This window comes from Dendrobium catenatum, unplaced genomic scaffold, assembly GCF_001605985.2.
Source record: "Dendrobium catenatum unplaced genomic scaffold, ASM160598v2 fragScaff_scaffold_819, whole genome shotgun sequence".
Classification (NCBI taxonomy): domain Eukaryota; kingdom Viridiplantae; phylum Streptophyta; class Magnoliopsida; order Asparagales; family Orchidaceae; genus Dendrobium; species Dendrobium catenatum.
This window is the reverse complement of record NW_021319281.1, coordinates 145,933-166,396: the sequence shown is the minus strand read 5'-3', so window position 1 is coordinate 166,396 and position 20,464 is coordinate 145,933. Positions and strand designations below refer to the sequence as shown.

At 40.2% G+C, this 20,464-nt stretch overlaps 1 protein-coding gene across 4 annotated transcripts; it reads left to right on the top strand.

Moving 5' to 3' along the window:
• The first annotated feature begins 1,744 nt into the window (after window positions 1-1,744).
• On the top strand, window positions 1,745-19,560 carry LOC110113824 (protein IQ-DOMAIN 1). 4 transcript variants are annotated; one of them, XM_028696696.1, is made up of 7 exons: window positions 1,749-2,300; window positions 2,695-2,805; window positions 2,889-3,006; window positions 3,115-3,429; window positions 4,493-4,714; window positions 18,345-18,464; window positions 18,560-19,560. In XM_028696696.1, exons 3-7 carry the CDS (start codon window positions 2,929-2,931, stop codon window positions 19,271-19,273), a joined length of 1,449 nt encoding a protein of 482 aa, XP_028552529.1. In that variant the 5' UTR covers window positions 1,749-2,300; window positions 2,695-2,805; window positions 2,889-2,928; the 3' UTR covers window positions 19,274-19,560. The 4 variants fall into 4 exon arrangements, with proteins under 4 accessions (XP_020702183.1, XP_028552529.1, XP_020702182.1 ...); XM_028696697.1 differs by lacking the exon at window positions 1,749-2,300 and adding an exon at window positions 2,472-2,602; XM_020846524.2 differs by lacking the exon at window positions 2,695-2,805 and having other exon boundaries at window positions 1,745-1,874.
• Window positions 19,561-20,464: the final 904 nt, after the last annotated feature.

The following is a 20,464-nucleotide window of genomic DNA, read 5'->3' as shown; positions in this document are numbered from 1 at the left end:
TTAATTAGGTTTTAATTAAATTTAGGAATATTTTAAGCAACAAAGCTTTGAAAAATCATAATAAATTCAATTTTAGTCCGAAAAATATGTATAATACCTCAAATTGTTTGTATTCTCGGCCTCCCTAATTTAAAATTATTTTCATTTAAAAATACTTAGTATGTTTTAAAATATTTACAAAATAGTGAAAACCCTTTTTTTAAATTATTTATTATTATTATTATTATATTTCTTATATTATTACTATAAAAAAAATATGTATTTTCATTTAAAATTATTTTTAGAAAATAATTTTCAATGTTCTAACATATTTATGTATTATATAATTATTTGAGTATTTTTTATATTATTTAAATAATTAATTATATTAATTATTTTAAAACTAAAAATTATTTTTAAACCGTTTTAAAACATCGTGAGGGTGGCAAGTGGATCTTTCTTATACCTATGTATTTATCATGAATTGATCTATTTTTAATTAAATTATTTTTCAAATATATATATATATATATATAAGGATATTTTAAATTATTTTAAAACTGCCTATATTATTAAATCTTAATTTGGGAGATGTAATTCCAATGAAATTTTAAACATAGGATATATATGTGAAGAGCAATCATGGGGGAGTGGATTAGTGAATTATTGAGTCCCAATCATTCACTAATCCCTTCATTAGGTGTATTTACTTTTATTTAATCATAATTTGCATGTGTAGGATGCATCACCACTTAGTTTAGGCTCTTAGATCTAAGTACATGGTGTGTTTAGTTTATTTATATATCCCATACATTGTTACCTTGAGGGTTAGTGAAAAACTTCATTTTAAACCCATATAACATAGTGACACCCTAAGGACAAAAATTAAGGACCAGTTTAACAAATTTAGAAAATTTCTAGGAGCCATGGTAGATCACTAATTAACATGAAAACTTCAATACTTAAACTTAGTGACCTTACACAACTCCCAGAGTTTTTTTAGAAATTTTTAGGAGCTTTTAGATCCCTTAATTAACCAACTCTAATTTACTTGTTAAATAGGGTCTAATACCTTCTAAAAATTATAATAAATCCATTTTAACTCAGAAAAATACCTATAATATCTCAAATTGTTTAGAATTAGGTTTTTAACGTGAGATAAATAGGGTTCTTTAGTTTGACTTCAATTTGACACTTAATTTCAACCTTAGTCAAATTACCTTTTTGCCCTTAATAAATTATTAAAAATTCTAAATTTTTCCCAAACACTTGAGAACACTTTATCAGGTCATTCCTGACCTTTAGGGGTGATTCCAATTAGTTTGGAGCTAATTTGTACCAAAACCATGAATTATCCCTTAATTAGATAATTTAGATAATTCTCTTAAATGCCCAAACTTCAGAAATTCATAACTAATTCCTCCGGCTCCATATCTTACGAGTTTGATGGTCCCCACATCTAGTACCTCAGGAATGAATAAATCGTTCCTGAAATTGGCAACCCCTATTTTTTATTTTTTTGGAAAAATAACCCCTAACGATTCGAAACCAATGCAACAAACTATTTGCTATTGGGCGCGTGCTTCCAGATATCCAAAATTTCTTTCAAAGAGTAGCCTCTAAGCCAACTTAAAAAAATAAAGACATTTACTTACTTAACGGAGCTATATTTGAAATAGCTGATTACTTAACGGAGCTATATTTGAAATAGCTGATTACTTAACGGATCCCAATCATTATTGGTTAGGTTACTTAAGAGTTCGATAGGGAGGAGGGGCGTACCAAACTACGATACGCCGTGAATTCGTTCAAAATCAACGGGACCAATTTAATACCTACTGTCTGCCATCACTGCCTTACTGAGGAAAGCTTTCTTTTCCAGCGCTGTTTATCAGGTAATCCCAGCAGTGACTTTAGGCTCCACTTAATCCCTGCCACGTTGGTACTCCAGCGTCTTCTTAGCTGCGCCTAGAGGGCATGGAAGCATCGGATCCAAATTTTTGATTTTTCTTATTAGTTCTTTCTCGCCTCAAAAAACAAATTTTAATAGTTTTCGGAAGAAGACGGGAAGGGGTGGGCAAACTCTGCACTTGTGCCAGCGGGCAAGAAAAAACCAGCTCTTCCTTTATTCAAGATCTGTACTTTTCTCTGTGTTTTGGGGAAAACCTTTTATCTGTGTTCATTCTCAGGAGAGGGATAGAAAGATGTTCTCTTTTGTCCCTTTCTGATCTGTCCGAATCGATTCTTTTACTTCTCTGCAAGAAAGAAAAGAAGAAGGGTCTTCTCAGATCTAGAGACCCCAACAGGGAGAACACCACAAGGTATCGGCCTTTTGATGCTTGAAACTTGGATTCGCTAGAGTTTTTCAACTGCTAGGTTTTATCCATTTTTTTCTTGTCTTTTTTGTTTTTAAAGTTCTCCCATTTCCTGTTCTATTTACCAATTTAAGCTTTTTAATTCTTTTGTATTCGGAGATCTTTCGTTTATATATATATATTTAAGAGGAAAATTAGATAATGGTGATGGGGCTTTCCTTCCTTGAAAAATGCAATTTTACGGCGCTTCTGTTTTGCAACGGATCTCGAGGCGATGTTTTCGGGATCTGGGGATGTTTTGAATTACAGTTATTTTATTTTGAACTTCTAACAGTTTCGTCTTCTATTTACGAATTTAAGCTTTTTTTATTCCTTTTCTGACGGAGATCTTTCCATATAGTGGAAAATTAGCGAACGGTGATCGGGTTTGCTTTCCTTGAAAAATGCGATTTTACGGCGCTTCCTATTGTTAACAGCGTATCAGGGAAGGGCGATGTCTTCGGGATTTAGGATGATTTGAGCTGATACTGTACTTTTCCTTACTGATCTGCTGATTGTTATAATATATTTCGGATTTGCTGATTTCTGAAACAGGATGGTGTAGACTAATGAAATAGAAGAATAGTCGAAAGAAATGGGAAAGAAAGGGAAGAGCTGGTTTCGCGCAGTCAAGAGGGTCTTCAGACCAGAATCTAAGGAAAAGAAAGACCAGGTTTTGAATTATCGCCTTTCCTGTCTGTAGGGTTGATTTAGTTTTCAATTACTAATAATGTGGTTTCTGATCTAACTCAATAGTCTTCTGTTGCTTGCCCACAACCAGCGATCAAAGAAATTGGATCCTGAACGGCCCGAGCATTCTGATATATTATCTTCTGAGATACTGCCAACTAGTTCTTCTGATGCAGCTCTCCCTCCTCCTCCGCCCGCTCTTCCTGTGCCTGATTTGGAAGAGCAGAAAATTCCAGAACCAGAGCTTGAACAGAGCAACAATATCTACTCTGTTGCAATTCCCAGTGTGGCTGCAGCTCAGGCCACCACCCAGGTTGTCCAGCTTAATACTTCCTCAAATTTTACTGACAAATCAAGAGAAGAATGGGCTGCAATCAAGATCCAGACTGCTTTTCGGGGATATCTTGTATTGTTACTGTAACTCTTAGCCTCGTTTCACTTTTAAGTAAAATGCTTTTACCAGTCAAAATTCAGCTTGTTATACCTGCTTTCTTTGCTTTCACAATGCAGCCTTTTGGATGAGGATTAGGTGTGTCATCTTGATAACAATGAAGAATATTATTTTACTGTCTTGGAGTGGGTTATCAATTATCAATTAGGATATTCTTCTGTTTTGTTGATAAGTAGTTGGTAATAAGGGCCATATTATGTTAATGCCTTGCTCAATGATGACGAAATTTTAATTATTGTGAGATGGTTGTTTGTTAGTAAGATGCCAACTTCTTGAAGTTTTTTATTTGTTCTTACAAATATACGCCATTTTTTTATTGTTAGTAATGTAATACCCGTTTTGGGTGTTATAGCATGTTCTCCAGCTTTGCATCTTTTACTGGTGACATTGAATATGTAATATCCTACAAAAATAAAATTTGTGTTTGGCTTGCTTGGTTATATGCTTCTTAGTCTTCATTTGAGACAGCTTTCTTATGCTTTTTAAAACGGTTTTTTTGTTAAAAAATTTCTAGAAAACTGTTTTAGCAAGCAACAAAAAAACTTTCCCAAACATAGCCTTTATTTGAACACAAAAAATGATGGAATAATTATCACCAAATGCACTGGATACTATGCGGGCATTTCTGCAGTGTTATAATATTCTAAACATATATGAATATATTGCAATTCTTCTGTTTGGTCTTTGATTTGAAGCGCTTCTCATATAGAAATACAGATTTTTTGAAGTTGGAGTTCAGTCATCTGTAGCAAAAACTGATTTTGAGTTTATTTTCAATAACCTACAATGTATATGCTTCTGAACTTAGATGAATAATATTCCTTTTTTTGTTTAAGCTAGAGGTACTTTCTCGGATGCATTAACCTGAACATGAGAAGTTGCAAATTTGCAATTTTTTTGTTTGCATTTAATGCTTTTTAAGGCACTCGCTATTTGGATATACTTTCAATTTATAGTGTCTTAGTTAATTTGATCATATACGGTTTGTAATGTGCTTATTTATTGTTATGTCTTCTAGGCAAGGCGAGCTTTGCGGGCTTTGAGAGGATTGGTAAGATTGAAGTCACTCATTCATGGAAATGCTGTCAAGCGCCAAGCCACAACCACATTGCGTTGCATGCAAACACTAGCTCGAGTCCAATCACAAATTCGTTCAAGGAGGATGCTGATGATAGAGGAGAACCAGGCTCTTCAGCGCCAACTTTTGCTTAAACGTGAAAGAGAGCTTGAAAATCTCAGGGTACATGTCTGGCCCTCTAAGCATATTTTGCTGACCATCTAATTAGTACTTAAAAAAATTGCACTTCACTCATTTTCCACCTTTTTTATATCAGTCTATTATTCAGGTAGGCATTAAATTATTGAAATGATTGATATTAGCTTACCTAATTATATATTGTACTTTGTAGCCTGTCAAATGAAGATAATAACTCCTGGTGAGAGCTAGATATGCATAGAAATTTGTTACGCCGTTTCTGGCTGAGCCAGCCCAGTTGGCCATGGGGCCGGTTTAGCAAGTGTACAGGAGGCGGAAGTAGCTTGCCTCCTTCCCTTTTCCGCCCTTTGGGTGGGTCCCATATAGAGAAACAATTTCAAAAGGGAAAAGGGTGGGGCGGCTTAGGCTTTGGGAGGAAAAATTAATTAGGAAATCTTTTGTATTAAAGTGTATGAGGGAATTAGGGAGTTTTCATGTTTTGATTGATTGGGAAATTAGGGTTCTTGGTGCTTGGGCTCTAAACTCTTTGTCTAGAGATTTTGGGAGAGACGATCCTCCTCTCGAATTGAGGATCTATTGTATCTTGCTTGGTGTTTGTTCATTTTGCTTGCTATAAAGATTTTGCTATTGTGACTTGCTTTTCTACCGCGTTTCCACATTTTTCTCGCTGATTTTACTGATTTTGGTTAGGGTTGCTTGTGAACTCAAGTAGATCCGATATGATTACTTGCGAACTGAAGTATTTCCTATCAAATTGGTATCAAAGCGAGTCGTGGGACCAGTGGAGGGCTGTTTTCGGCAGATTCCAGCGGTGATTGTTTGCCTGGAAGGAAGGGGGATTGCTATTTTTGGAGTTCCAAATCAAGATTTTGTGATTTTACAAACTTCAGATTGTGATGACGGCAAAAAAAGTGGATGCTCTGGAGGAAAGGCTTGAAAGGGAGATGAATCAAATCAAAACGACAGTGGAGGAAAGGATTTCCTCCGTGGAAGGACAAGTCGTTGATCTTCGAGGCATGATTAAGAAGATGTTAGAAATTCAAAACCAAACGGCGGCTTCCGTTGTGAAAGGAGGGGAAGAAAAAAGTACGAATTCAGAAATTCGTATGGAGGAAGATGAGGTGGAAATCATGGAAGGAGGAAGAAGAAGACCCCATTTGGAGCCTGTCCAGAGGGAAGAAAGGGGTAAATATGGGGAATGTCAGGAGGGATATTATGGTCATCGAGGTGCTTATTTTAAAGACAGAAGGGGGGATTTCGAAGGGGGTTTGGGCTATGACAGAGCAAGGGAATATCGAACAACATGGGGTGCACCTAGCACTTGGGAGAGGGGAACTATGGAAGGATCAGGGGAAATGGGGGCGACCAAAAGGTGAGGAAGTTGAAGATGCCCATATTGGAAGGAGAAGATTCGTATGAGTGGATTTGCAAGGTGGAGCGATACTTCGCCGTCAATAGGCTGATGGAGGAGGGGAAGCTTACCGCAACCGGATTGTTCTTGGAAGGAAAAAGCCCTGTCGTGGTTTCAGTAGAGAGATTAGAGGAGGCCTATCAGGAGCTGGAGGAAATTCAAAGACTGCATAATAGAACGTTTCCTAACCAACCAGGGAGAAGATTTTTATGAGTAGTTCTTTGCTCTGGCACAGGAGGGATCGGTAGCAGACTACTGGGAGCAATTCGAGCACCTAGCTAGCAGGATGGAGCGACTCTCAGATACAATATTGGAGGGAAATTTCATGAAAGGGCTGAAGGCAGAAATCTGAGCAACAGTGAAGGTTTTGATGCCCTGTGACTTGGGGGAGGCCATGAAGTTGGCCTAACTGGTGTAAAATCAGAGGAATTTGGAGAGGGGAGCCAGGAGTTGCAGCATCGGGGGCACTTACAGTATGACAACCACTCATCTAGCTCCTAAAGGTCCTGTAATAGGAGGAAGTCGAGAGGCCGCCAAGGAGAAGACGAGGAGGGAGCAGGGAAAATTTCAAGCGGCTAACGGAGAAAGAGATGCAGGAGAAGAGGGCTAAGGGGTTGTGCTTCAGGTGCGATGAAAAGTATACGCCAGGGCACTTGTGTAAGGACCGAACTCTTCAGGTTCTCACCGTCTGTGATGACAAGGAAACTGAGGAGGGAGGTGAGGAGGAGATGGAAGAGAAGCTATACTTGGATATGGCTGAGGTTTTCCTAAATTCAGTGGTTGGATTCACTACGAATCACACCATGAAGATGAAGGGAGAGATAGAGGACAGGGAGGTTATGGTGCTGATTGATAGTGAAGCTACTCACAATTTCATTTCCACCCAGTTCATTGACAAACTGGGAGTGAGATTGGTGGATACCTACTATTATGGGGTGATGAAGGGTATGGGGAAGGTGGAGAAAGGTCAGGGGATTTGCCGAGGAGTGCGACTGATGATCCAGGGGATATAGGTGAGGGAATACTTTCTTTTGCCAGAGCTTGGGAGTACAGACGTCATCCTGGGGATGAAATGGCTGCAAATTTTAGGGGACACCAAAGTGAATTGGGGAGCACTCACGATGGAGTTGATGGTGGATAGGAGGAAGGTAGTGATTAAGGGAGATGCGGGGCTTTCCAAATTCCTGATTTCTCTTAAAACGATGGTGAGGGACATTCAGTTGACGGGCGGAGGGTATTTGGTGGAGCTGCATTGTTTGGAGGGAGCGAGATTGGAGGGAGGAGACATACCCCTCTCAATTCGACCATTGATTCAATAATTCCAAGAGGTGTTTCAGCCACCTCTGGGATTGCCACCGCAGAGAGAGCAGGAGCATGCCATCGTGTTGAGGGAGGGAGTGTCATCCATCAGTGTACGTCCTTATCACTACCCTCAGTTCCAGATGTATGAAATTGAAAGGTTGATTAGAGAGATGCTTGAGGTAGAAATCATCAGACCCAGCATCAACCCATTCCCTAGCCCCGTTTTGTTGGTAAAAAAGGACGGCATCTGGCATTTCTGCGTGGACTGTAGAGCACTCAACACGAAAATTATACGTGATAAGTTTCCTATACCATTCATTGACGAGCTGTTAGATGAATTGAGTGGGACTATGATCTTCAACAAGATAGACTTGAAATCAGGCTGCCATCAGATCCGGATGAAGGTGGATGTACCCGAGACGGACTTTAGAACTCATGAAGGATATTATGAGTTCTTGGTGATGCCATTTGACCTCACCAATGCTTATGCTACTTTTCAGGCCCTTATGAATAAGGTTTTCAAATCTTATCTCAGACAATTTGTATTGGTATTCTTTGACGACATCATGACCTATAGAGGTACAAAGGAGGAGCACTGGAAACATTTAAAAAGGGTGTTCGAGGTATTGCAGGAGCACCAATTGAGGGATAATTTGAAGAAATGCGGTTTTGCACAAGCTAGTGTAGATTACTTGGGACATGTGGTATCAAAAGAAGGGGTGGCAGCAAATCAGTCCAAAATTGAGGCAATGCTAAAGTGGCCAGTGCCGAAAAATCTGAAGGAGCTTAGGGGATTTTTAGGACTGATAGGTTACTACAGAAGATTCATAAAGGGGTACGACACCATAGCATGGTCACTCACTGAGCAGTTGAAGAAAGACAGGTTCCTGTGGGAGGAGGCGGCCACAACAGCGTTTGAGAGCCTGAAGAAGGTGATGACTATGGTACCGGTCCTAGCCTTGCCAGATTTCACTCAGACCTTCATTGTGGAGACGGATGCATCCGAATATGGGCTTGGTGCAGTGCTTATGCAGAATTGTAGGTCCATTGCCTATTTCAGTTAGGTTTTGACTGATAGAGCCAGGCAGAAGTCAGTCTATGAGAGGGAATTAATGTGAATTATTTTGGCCATCCAGAAGTGGCAACCTTACCTACTTGCGAGATATATCATTGTCAGGACAGACCAGCGGAGCTTGAAATACCTAATGGAATAATGGATGGTGATAGAGGAGCATCAAAGGTGGCTGTCCAAGTTGCTCTGGTACAACTTTGAGATCCAGTATAGGCCAGGAGTGGAGAACAAAGCGGCGAATGCCTTGTCCAGATGTATGGGGGAGCTGCAGGCTATGACAATATATGTTCCTCTAGTGCTTGACTGGGAGGCCATCAGAAAGAAAAGTGTGAGAGATTGTTTGGGAAATATCAGGTCAGATTTACTAACAGGAGAGGGTAGCCACCCATGGTACGCATTGGAGGGAGACAAACTGCTATATCATGGGAGATTTGTGATGTCCCAGACCTCAATCCACATTCCAAACTTACTTCAGGAGTTTCATGGAAGTGCGGTGGGGGGTTATTCAGGCGTACAGAAGACATACATGAGGCTAGCTGCGAAATTGTATTGGAAAGGGATGCGTAAAGATGTAAAGAAAATGATGGCCAGATGTGAGATCTACCAAAGGAATAAGTACCCAGGTTATGTCACCAGGAGGATTACTATAGATGCTAGCTCTACCGGGAAGAGTGTGGCAGGAGATATCTATGAACTTTATAGATGGGTTGCCCCGTTCAGAGGAGTTCACGGTGATCTTGGTGGTGGTGAATAGGTTGAGCAAGTATTCACATTTCATTCCCCTCTGACACACCTATACAGTAGTGACAGTGGCTTCAGCTTTCATCAGGGAGGTGGTCAGGTTACATGGAGTATCCGAGGCGATCGTATCAGACAGAGACAAAGTATTCCTCAGTCATTTTTGTAGAGTGTTATTCAGACTGCAAGGGACAATTCTGACGAGGAGTACAACTTATCACCCACAGACGGATGGCCAGACGGAAGTATTCAACAGGAGCTTGGAGATGTACCTGAGATGCTTTGTATCAGAGACATCCAAGCTATGGGCTAAGTGGCTATCATGGGTAGAGTACTGGTACAACACATCTTTTCATTCTGCTTCACAGATGGCCCCATTCAAGATGTTGTACGGGCGGGATCCTCTACACTTGGTGCACTTTGGGAGTAGCAGTACTCTCGTTTCTTTAGTAAAGGAATACTTGGAGGAGAGGAATCGAGTGCTAGAGGAGTTGAAGAGGCATTTATTGAGAGCTCAATAAATTATAAAGAAACAAGCGGATGGGCATAGGACGGACATCCAGTTTGAAGTAGGGGAGAAGGTGTTATTGAAGCTCCGACCATATAGGCAGATGACAGTCGCCAACAGGAGAAATGAAAAGCTGGCTCCAAGGTACTATGAGCCTTATGAAATGCTGGAGAAGATTGGGGCAGTGACATATCGACTAAAATTACCACCATCGACGATGATACATCCGGTTTTTCATGTATTGCAGTTGAGGAAGGACATTGGTGACTACACAGCCAACCCCGAGCTACCTGCGATGCTTACTGAGGATTTAGAGGTGGTTCTGGAACCCTTAGAGCTGATGCGAGTGTGCCAGAAAGAAGATGGAACTAAGGAAGTGTTGATCCAGTGGAAGAACCTCCCTGACTACAAGGCCACTTTGGAGCCATATGAGAGGACGAAACAACAATTTCCAGGTTTTCACCTTGAGGATAAGGTGGTTCTTTGGGAGGGCAGTAGTGTTACGCCGGTTCTGGCTGAACCGGCCATGGCCGGCTCAGAAAAGTGTACACCTGCCTCCTCCCCTTTTCCGCCCTTTGGGTGGGTCCCATCCAGAAAAACAATTTCAAAAGGGAAAAGGGTGGGCAGCTTAGGCTTTGGGAGGGAAAATTAATTAGGAAACCTTTTGTATTAAAGTGCATGAGGGAATTAGGGATTTTTCATATTTTGATTGATTGGGAAATTAGGGTTCTTGGGCTTTGGCCGCTTGGGCTCTAGACTCTCTTGTCTAGAGATTTTGGGAGAGACGATCCTCCTCTCAAATTGAGGATCTCTTGTATCTTGCTCGGTGTTTGTTCCTTTTGCTTTCTATAAAGATTTAGCTATCGTGTGCTTGCTATTCTACGACGTTTTCACGTTTTTCTCGCTGATTTTACTGATTTTGGTTAGGGTTGCTTGCAAACTCAAGTAGATTCGATAGGACTACTTGCGAACTCAAGTATTTCCTATCAAAATTTTATTCTTAGTTATGATGTCTGAATGAGTAGGTGGCTAGAGCTTGGGAGTACAGACGTCATCCTGGGGATGAAATGGCTGCAAAATTTAGGGGACACCAAAGTGAATTGGGGAGCACTCACGATGGAGTTGATGGTGGATGGGAGAAAGGTAGTGATTAAGGGAGATGTGGGGCTTTCCAAATCCCTGGTTTCTCTTAAAACGATGGTGAGTGACATTCAGTTGGCAGGTGGAGGGTATTTGATGGAGTTGCACAGTTTGTAGGGAGCGAGATTGGAGGAGGGAGGAGACATACCCCTCTCCATTCGGCCATTCATTCAGCAGTTCTAAGAGGTATTTCAGCCACCTCTGGGATTACCACCGCAGAGAGAGCAGGAGCATGCCATCATGTTGAGGGAGGGAGTGTCGCCCATCAGTTTACGGCCTTATCGCTACCCTCAGTTCTAGATGTATGAAATCGAAAGGTTTATTAGAGAGATCCTGGAGGCAGAAATCATCAGACCCAGCATCAACCCTTTCTCTAGTCCTGTTCTGTTGGTGAAAAAGAAGGATGACAGCTGGCGTTTATGTGTGGATTGTAGAGCACTCAACAAGGAAACTGTACTTGACAAGTTTCCTATACCATTCATTGATGAACTGTTAGATGAATTGAGTGGGACTATGATTTTCAGCAAGATAGACTTGAAATCAGGCTACCATTAGATCCGGATGAAGGAGGATGTACCCAAGACGGCCTTTAGAACTCATGAAGGATATTATGAGTTCCTGGTGATGCAATTTGGCCTCACCAATGCTCCCGCTACTTTCCAGGCTCTTATGAATAAGATTTTCAAATCTTATCTTAGATGATTTGTATTGATATTCTTTGACGACAACCTGGCCTATAGCAGGACAGAGGAGGAGCACTGAGAACATTTAAAAAGGGTGTTAGAGGTACTACAGGAGCACCAGCTGAGGGCTAATTTGAAGAAATGTTGTTTTGCACAAGCCAGTGTAGAGTACTTGAGCCATGTGGTATCAAAAGAAGGGGTGACAACAGATCAATCCAAAATTGAGGCAATGCTAAAGTGGCCAGTGCCGAAAAATCTGAAGAAGATGAGGGGATTTTTAGGACTGTCAGGTTACTACAGAAGATTCGTAAAGGGGTACAACACCATAGCATGGCCAGTCATTGAGCAGTTGAAGAAGGACAGGTTCCTGTGAGGGGAGGCGGCCACAACAGCGTTTGAGAGCCTGAAGAAGGCGATGATTACAGTACCGGTCCTAGCCTTGCCAGATTTCACTCAGACCTTCATTATGGAGACGTATGCATCCGGATACGGGCTTGGTGCAGTGCTTATGCAAAATTGTAGGCCCATTGCCTATTTCAGCGAGGTTTTGACTGCTAGAGCCAGACTGAAGTCAGTATATGAGAGGGAATTAATGACAATCATTTTAGCCATCCAAAAGTGGTGACCTTATCTACTTGAGAGATTTCATTGTCAGGACAGACTAGCGGAGCTTGAAATACTTGTTGGAACAACGGATGGTGACAGAGGAGCATCAAAGGTGGCTGTCCAAGTTGCTCGGGTACGACTTTTAGATCCAATATAGGCCAGGAGTGGAGAACAAAGCGGCGGATGCCTTGTCCAGATGTATGGGGGAGCTGCAGGTAGTGACAATATATGTTCCTCTGGTGCTTGACTGGGAGGCCATCAGAGAGGAAAGTGCGAGAGATGGTTTGGGAAAGATCAGGTCAGATTTATTGACAGGAGAGGGTAGACACTTAGGGTTCGCATTGGAGGGAGACAAATTGCTATATCAGGGGAGATTTGTGATGCCCCAGACCTCGATCCACATTCGAAACTTACTTCAGGAGTTTCATGGAAGTGCGGTGGGGGGCCATTCAGGCGTACAGAAGATATACATGAGGCTAGCTGCGGAATTGTACTGGAAAGGGATGCGTAAAGATGTAGAGAAAATTGTGGCAAGATGTGAGATCTGCCAAAGGAATAAGTACCTGGCTATGTCACCAAGAGGATAACTGCAGCTGCTAGCTCTACCGGGAAGAGTGTGGGAGGAGATATCTATGGACTTTATAGATGGGTTGCCTCGTTTAGAGGAGTTCACGGTGATCTTGGTTGGTGGTGGTGGACAGGTTGAGCAAGTATTCACATTTCATTCCCCTCCGACACACCTACACAGCAGTAATAGTGGCTTCAGCTTTCATCAGGGAGGTGGTTAGGTTACATGGAGTATCCGAGGCGATCGTATCAGACAGAGACAAGATATTCCTCAGTCATTTTTGTAGAGTGTTGTTCAGATTGCAGTGGATAGTTCTGAAGAGGAGTACAACTTTTCACCCATAGACGGATGGCCAGACAGAAGTATTCAATAGGAGCTTGGAGACGTACCTGAGATGCTTTGTGTCAGAGAAACCCAAGTTATGGGCTAAGTGGCTATCATGAGCGGAGTACTGGTACAACACATCTTTTTATTCTGCTTCACATATGACCCCATTCAAGGTGTTGTACGGGCGGGACCCCCGGGACTTGGTGCACTTTGGCAGTAGCAGTACTCCCGTTTCTTTAGTAGAGGAATACTTGGAGGAGAGGGATTGAGTGCTAGAGGAGTTGAAGAGGCATTTACTGAGAGCTCAACAAATTATGAAGAAACGAGCGGATGGGCATAGGAAAGACATCCAGTTTGAAGCAGGGGAGAAGGTGTTCTTGAAGTTCCGACCATATAGGCAGAGGACAGTCGCCAACAGGAGGAATGAAAAGCTGGCTCCAATGTATTATGAGCCTTATGAAGTGTTGGAGAAGATTGGGGCAGTGACATATCGACTAAAATTACCACCATCGGCAATGATACATCCAGTTTTTCATGTATTGCAGTTGAGGAAGGCCATTGGTGACTACACAGCCAACCTCGAGCTACTTGCGATGCATACTGAGGATTTAGAGGTTGTTCTGGAACCCTTAGAGCTGATGGGAATGCGCTAGAAAGAAGATGGAACTAAGGAAGTGTTGATCAAGTGGAAGAACCTCCCTGACTTCGAGGCCACGTGGGAGCCATGCGAGAGGACGAAACAACGATTTCCGGGTTTTCACCTTGAGGACAAGGTGGTTCTTTGGGAGGGCAGTAGTGTTATGCCCGTTCTGGCTGAACCGGCCCAGCCGGCCATGGGGCCACTTCGGTTCAGCAAGTGTACACCCGCCTCCTCCTTCCCTTTTCCGCAATTTGGGTGGGTCCCATCCAGAAAAACAATTTCAAAAGGGAAAAGGGTGGGGCGGCTTAGGCTTTGGGAGGGAAAATTAATTAGGAAATCTTTTGTATTAGAGGGAATTAGAGAGTTTTCATGTTTTGATTGATTGAGAAATTAGGGTTCTTATTGCTTGGCCGCTTGGGCTCTAGACTCTTGTCTAGAGATTTTGGGAGAGACGATCCTCCTCTCAAATTGAGGATCTCTTGTATCTTGCTTGGTGCTTGTTCCTTTTGCTTTCTATAAAAATTTTGCTATCATGTGCTTGCTTTTCTATGACGTTTTCACGTTTTTCTTGCTGATTTTATTGATTTTGGTTAGGGTTGCTTGCGAACTCAAGTAGATCCGATAGGATTACTTGCGAACTCAAGTATTTCCTATCAAAATTTTATTCTTAGTTATGATGTTTGAACGAGTAGGTGAGCCTAATGCTGCTTTTATGTAAATTAAATGTTTTTTTAAAGTGGATTAAGGACTATCATTTGGACTCTTAAGTTTCCAATTTACTGTATTGGGATTTTCCATTGATTCTTGGATACAGATTAGACATCTGAGACCGTAGGAATATCTCCAACCCTTGTGTTTAGGGTGAGGCATGGTTTCCGTTGGTGCATCCTTGGTTGCTATAAGAATGGACATAGGAAGAAAATAAAGTTCTCCTTTAAAAATGTCTAATTAGTATCTTTTATTATTTTAGAAGTTCCATCTGCATGCCAGACTAGTTTTGGTTGACTTTATGAATCATTCTTATCCATTTATTTCAATTGAGCGCTACATTAAAATTAACTCTATTTACTTAGTTTTTGCATAGCTATTAACCATATTTTTTTTAGCATTGTTGCGTGCACGAACATTCGTGGAAGTAGAGGGAGATATAGTTTAATGTTTAAACTTTGTATGAAGATCCAGCACACAGATATGTACTAGAGGAGTGCAAGAATTGTAAGAGACGTCAAATTTTTTACTTGAAGAACCTACGTAAGGAAATAAATCATAGGGCCTGGCCTAGTAAAAATAATTCCACTATTGTTTGTATTTGATTTGACGTGATGCTCTTCTTTAAAGGGAGGCATATCTACATGTTACATTATTGAAGTTGGAAGAGCCTTCGTTTAGAAATCCAACATAAAACTTATTGCTAAGTTGGGGGTCGAAGTTGATGTTAATAGTGTGCATCGATTTTATAAGTGACGATTTACGTTGGCATTATTCGTGATGGTAGGTGGTGAAGTTAATAGGTGTTAAAGTGGCTAGAAGTTATTGGTTAGGAGATTGATTGGTAGATGGAGGACTGTAGACGGGCGATGGTGGTCGGAAGATTGTAGTTTAACAATGTTGGTTGGAGGATCATAATTGTCGGGCGATGGATATCGAATGACTATAGTCAGGCAACAGTGGTCGGAGGATCATAGTCAGTTGGTGATGGAGGTCGAAGAATCGTAATTGGGAGACAGAGGTCGGAGGACTGCAGTAAGTGAACGATTGAAGTCGAAGGACCGTAGCCAGGCAACTGTGGTATGATTGTTGTAATTGGGTGATGGTGATTCGAGAATCATAGTCGATGGACAACAAAGGCCCGGAAGGATCGTAGTCAGGAGATGGTGGATAGAGGATTACATTTAGTATATGACAAATGTTGAAGGACCGTAGTCTGACGATGATGTCCGAGGATAGTAGTTGGCGAACAACAATGGTTAGAGGATAGTAGTCCGTAGGAGATGGAGGTTATAAGGACTATAGTCGGCGGGGACGAAGGTAGGAAGGAAGGTAGTTGGGTGATAGTGGCTTGAGGGCCATTGTCTGTGAGGGCTATCCGAGGAACGTGGTGGTTGGCCAACGAAGGCTTGACGATGATGATCGGGTGTGGTGCTCTGGTTGTGCTTCGAGATCCTTTGATCCTCAATGCTCTTATGAATCCAAAGAGAGAGTTTAGGCCCAAACTACAAGCTCCTCCCTTCAAAGCCCCCCCTTCAGGTAGAGAGTGGAGGCCTATTTATAAATTTTTTGGAGTGACATGCCCATTAATATGGAGAAAATTTGGAACACTCCATCGGGACGATCCATATTGATTCCCTTAATCATAAAGTGTTTGTTCAACATATAAGTGATTAATGACATCGGAAGTAAGCAATCTTGGGATCGTTGGATTCCTCTTGTCAAGTTGCTCGATTTGACTATAAACATGCCAAATTTGAGAATCATTTGATCATCAAATTAATATCCTCTAGTTTTCAATTATGCTTCAAGCCCTTGATTCAGGCTCGGATTGAACCATTTTTAGTCGTTGGGTTTATCTCGTCGAGACGCTTAGTTCAATTATAAATTTGTTGAAATCGGAGTTCGGATGATCTTGAATTTAATTTTGAAAGTTTCCAATTCAAATGTCTTAAAATTTGTTCTCGATTAAGGCAATTTCTGACGAGGTATCAAGTATACTTTTTGTTTTATTTCTAATATTTTCATATTAATTCTACTTTCAAGGCTTATTATGGCTTCTTTTCCCTGTCGTATAAGTTTAAACTACGTGCTAAGTTTCCACTATATTATCTTTAATAGCAGGCACTTATCTTATCTACTTTCCACGCCCTGCCTGAATTTGATTGAAGTGACTGTTGAGTCTGAATTCGAAATGTTACCTTCGGAGTAAATATTTAATCCAAGTTATAGTTTATCTTGATGGATTCGTCATGTGAACCCAAGTTACAATCTGAAATTCCATTTGAATTAATTTTTTTTGTACTAAATAATTGTTTTAGAAAGCAATGAGAAAGCTATCCTAAACGAAACATTGGGAGGACTTTCTTACTGCTTCTTAAAGTAGCTTTCTAGTACAAAATATTAATTTTTGTACTAAAATGCCACTTTAAGAAGCAGTAAGAAAGCCGTCCCAAACAAAGCCTCAGTCTTGAACTATATAGCTGCTTTCTATAACTGCAGCACTTTACTGGTTTTCCTTTTGAGTAGAACAAATGAAGGTTTTTGCCAAACTTAGGAGAAAGGTAAAAAATAAAATATTTGAATTAAATCATTTCTGTGATTTTCATGCATTGGAAATTTGAGTTACCATAAGAATACTAATAAGAACCTAAGATTACATGTGTCCAAGATCATGAAATTCCAGATGCAATATATTTATAAACTCTTTTATGGCTAGTAGTTCTAGCTCTTAGGAGGCCAGTGATTGCTGAAGTTGAGGGAATCAGGCTGTTCTATCCCGACTTTTGACCTTAATTCGTCTGTCCAATTTCAGGATCGGTTTGATGGCTGTTTCAGTTATAAGAGGGGGCGACCAAGTTTTCAAAGCTTCAGCTTCTCATCAAACATTAATGAAACTCTCCACTTGAATGTTTTTTCTTTTTTTTTTTCTTTTTTCTTTTTGGTTCAGAACATATAACGGTTCATATACACACATTTTAGCCATGAGAGTGATGATGAGTGGAACCTTGGAGGGGCTAATATGTAGGGGCTGTTTGGCAAAAAATAAGATTCAGTACTAAATCCTGTAAATTAGGGTTTAGTAAATCCTGAGTATGTTAAATCCTCAAGACAGTTTGGCAAGATAATTGTTAAATCTTGTGAAGCTGTTTGATAACATAATTCTGAATTTAAGATGGTAAGATTACAAATAACACTTACTATACAAGGTTCTCGGAGATATTATACCACTTAAAGAAGTTTTTTTATTCTTCTGATCCTATTTTTATCAATCTGTTTAATATGCGTATGTTTTTATCCTTTGTTGTACATGTCGTATCCATCTAAATCTAATTCAATCATCTTATTTACAATAAATGTTATTCCAATCTTTTCTGTAATATATTCATTTCACTGTAATATTCCTCACAAGTCTTCAAAGCTTAAATGTATCTTATGTGGACAAAGTTTGTATATTTTTTAGTTAATTCATTTCATTATTTTAATCAAACTTTAATATTCTTCATTATATTATTTGTTTGCCCTATCAAAATAATTTCATCCTTGAAGTTTACATTTAGTAGTTTTATAGAACAATATTTTAATATTTTCTTGTTGTCTTTAACTCTAACTAAGATACTATTTCATTCGTTTATACGGTATATAATTTAATCAAAATTCCCTAAGCCTCTTATCTTTTATCCTTAGATATTTTATTTATCTCATTTTTTCCTTACTTGCTATCATGCTTATTATATAAATTTTAATTGATAATGGAAAAATGGCAGGCCTTGGCGTATTAGAGTGCTAGGTTATAGTGATTGCTTCTTGTTGTTCAAGCATCTTAATTACTCATTAAATTTGTGGAAATTCATTACAGAATGCATTAGCTTCATCCAGATATGCTTTCTTATTGGAATTCAAATAAAATGCCATTTCCTTCCATTTATATTCTATCCTGTTTGGTGGCAGATGAGTGAGAATTGGGATGACAGCATTCAATCCAAAGAGCAAATTGAAGCAGGTCTTTTAAGCAAGCATGAGGCTTCCATTAGAAGAGAAAGAGCACTGGCTTATGCATTCTCTCATCAGGTATTTCTCTTATCCAAACATTCAGTTTTAGGCTTCAACAGGGCGAAACTACTACTTAACTATGCTTTCATCTGTTAAAAATTGTTCATCAACAGTGGAAGAACTCTTCAAAGTCAGTGAATCCTACCTTCATGGACCCAAACAACCCACACTGGGGATGGAGTTGGCTCGAGCGGTGGATGGCAGCAAGGCCCTGGGAGAGCCGGACCACCGCAACTGATAAGGAACTCAACAGCGATCGAGCTTCGATGAAGAGTATCAATGGGGGTGAGATCATTAAATCCTATGCTCGTCGCGAAGCCAGCCTCAATGGAACTGTTGCAGCTTCACCTCAGAAATCAACACACCCTGTCAGCCAACGGTCGCCTGCGACTCCCCCTATCAAGGCCTTCACTGGAGCAAGTAAGATCAAATCTGCGAGCCCAAAAAATAACTGGGCTCCTTTAGATGATGACATAAGAAGTATGATTAGCGCACAGTCAGAGCGGCCGAGGCGGCATAGCATAGCCGGCTCGTCGATCCGGGATGATGAGAGCCTTGCAAGCTCACCAGCCATTCCAAGTTACATGGCACCAACAAGGTCTGCAAGGGCAAAGACTCGCACTCAGAGCCCTTCCACTGACAGCAAGCTTGAGGCCACTCCTGAGAAGGTCTCTGCAGGCTCAGTGAAGAAGAAGTTGTCTTTTCCAAATTCACCTGCTTCTATGAGAAGGCACTCAGGCCCCCCAAGGGTGAATGTTTCTGTGGTTGAGGAGGCAATTGTCAGTCAAGCACACAATGAGGCCATTGCAGAAGAAAGCAGGTTGTAACTACAATAAGGCTTTTCAGGCATCAGAAGAACTGAACCTGATCTAGTTGGATACTATACTGATGCAACAATTTATTCATGTTAAATCATTTATTTTGGACTAGAAATCATTGGGTGGTGAGTTTGTTAGAAGAAGAGATTGGTTTGTTGAAATGGTGTATTTTTTAGCTTTGCTTTGCTCTCTGAACAAAGTTGTTTGTTGTGGATGTGCGAGTATTTTATTCAGTGATTGTATAAACCGAGTTGCTGTTCCTTACCAATGAATTAAATTTATTTTATTATGATTAATGCTAATAGTTCTTTGAGAATATTCTGATTTAAATTTATTTTGTGATGAATATAAGAATTGATCTTATTTAAAATTAAATAAAAAAAATTATGAAAGTTTTGTTGAAATATTTTGTTAGTGTTTTACACACTCAATTGGATTTTTTTCATTTAAATTTATTATGCCTTTTTGCAGCAGCGATCTACTTATCTGTGTGGGGTGGGAGCAATTATTTTATTTTATTTTGGGGAAAGGTGTAAAATTCTTATTCATTGTTAAAAATGTTATACTATCCCTTTATTATCACAAAAATTCTAATAAATAATAAAAATTACAAAATAGTCAATTTCCACAAGCAGTGGCAGCAGCTTTAAGCTTAATTTGGGGTGAAATTTTTGTGTCTGGATATGCACGCTGTTCGGAGTTAAATCAGAGTGGGCCATGTCACTTCTTTATTGTGTACCTGCTGTGTACCAGGTGACGTGGCGTGCTCTGATTTGCCTCTGAACAATCCGATGTCCACAGAAAAATTTCTCTAATTTGGGATAGCTTTTTCACTATCATTCTTTCCTTGCTGTAAGAAAAATTATTACGTGCGATCACCGGATGCCGTCTAGAGGTGAATCAGGATGTGCCACATCACATTTGCTATATACCAGTGCTGTGTACTGGCGTGACATGATGCATCTTGATTCTAAATCACAATTCAAAAGCAAAGATCCTTACCTTTGAGTACCAAGTGAATCCTTCACGCTCCAGTGGTAAGAAATCTCCTTCTAACACTCTCTCACACTCTCTCCTTCAATCTCTCTTCAGTTTGCACGAAGACCAGTGGACAAAAAGATATTAAGAAACAATTTTAAATTGACCTTCTATATGAGAGACACGAAAAACCGTCCAAAAACTGCTAAATTACAAATCTTT

What these genes read in the sequence shown, in the direction of transcription:
- LOC110113824 (XM_020846524.2), top strand. Translation starts at nt 2,929, where the DNA reads ATGGGAAAGAAAGGGAAGAGCTGGTTTCGCGCAGTCAAGAGGGTCTTC. An exon ending in CTGCTTTTCGGGGATATCTT is followed by an intron (nt 3,430 to 4,492) that starts GTATTGTTACTG and finishes TATGTCTTCTAG; the next exon opens with GCAAGGCGAGCTTTGCGGGC. An exon ending in GAGAGCTTGAAAATCTCAGG is followed by an intron (nt 4,715 to 18,344) that starts GTACATGTCTGG and finishes GTTTGGTGGCAG; the next exon opens with ATGAGTGAGAATTGGGATGA.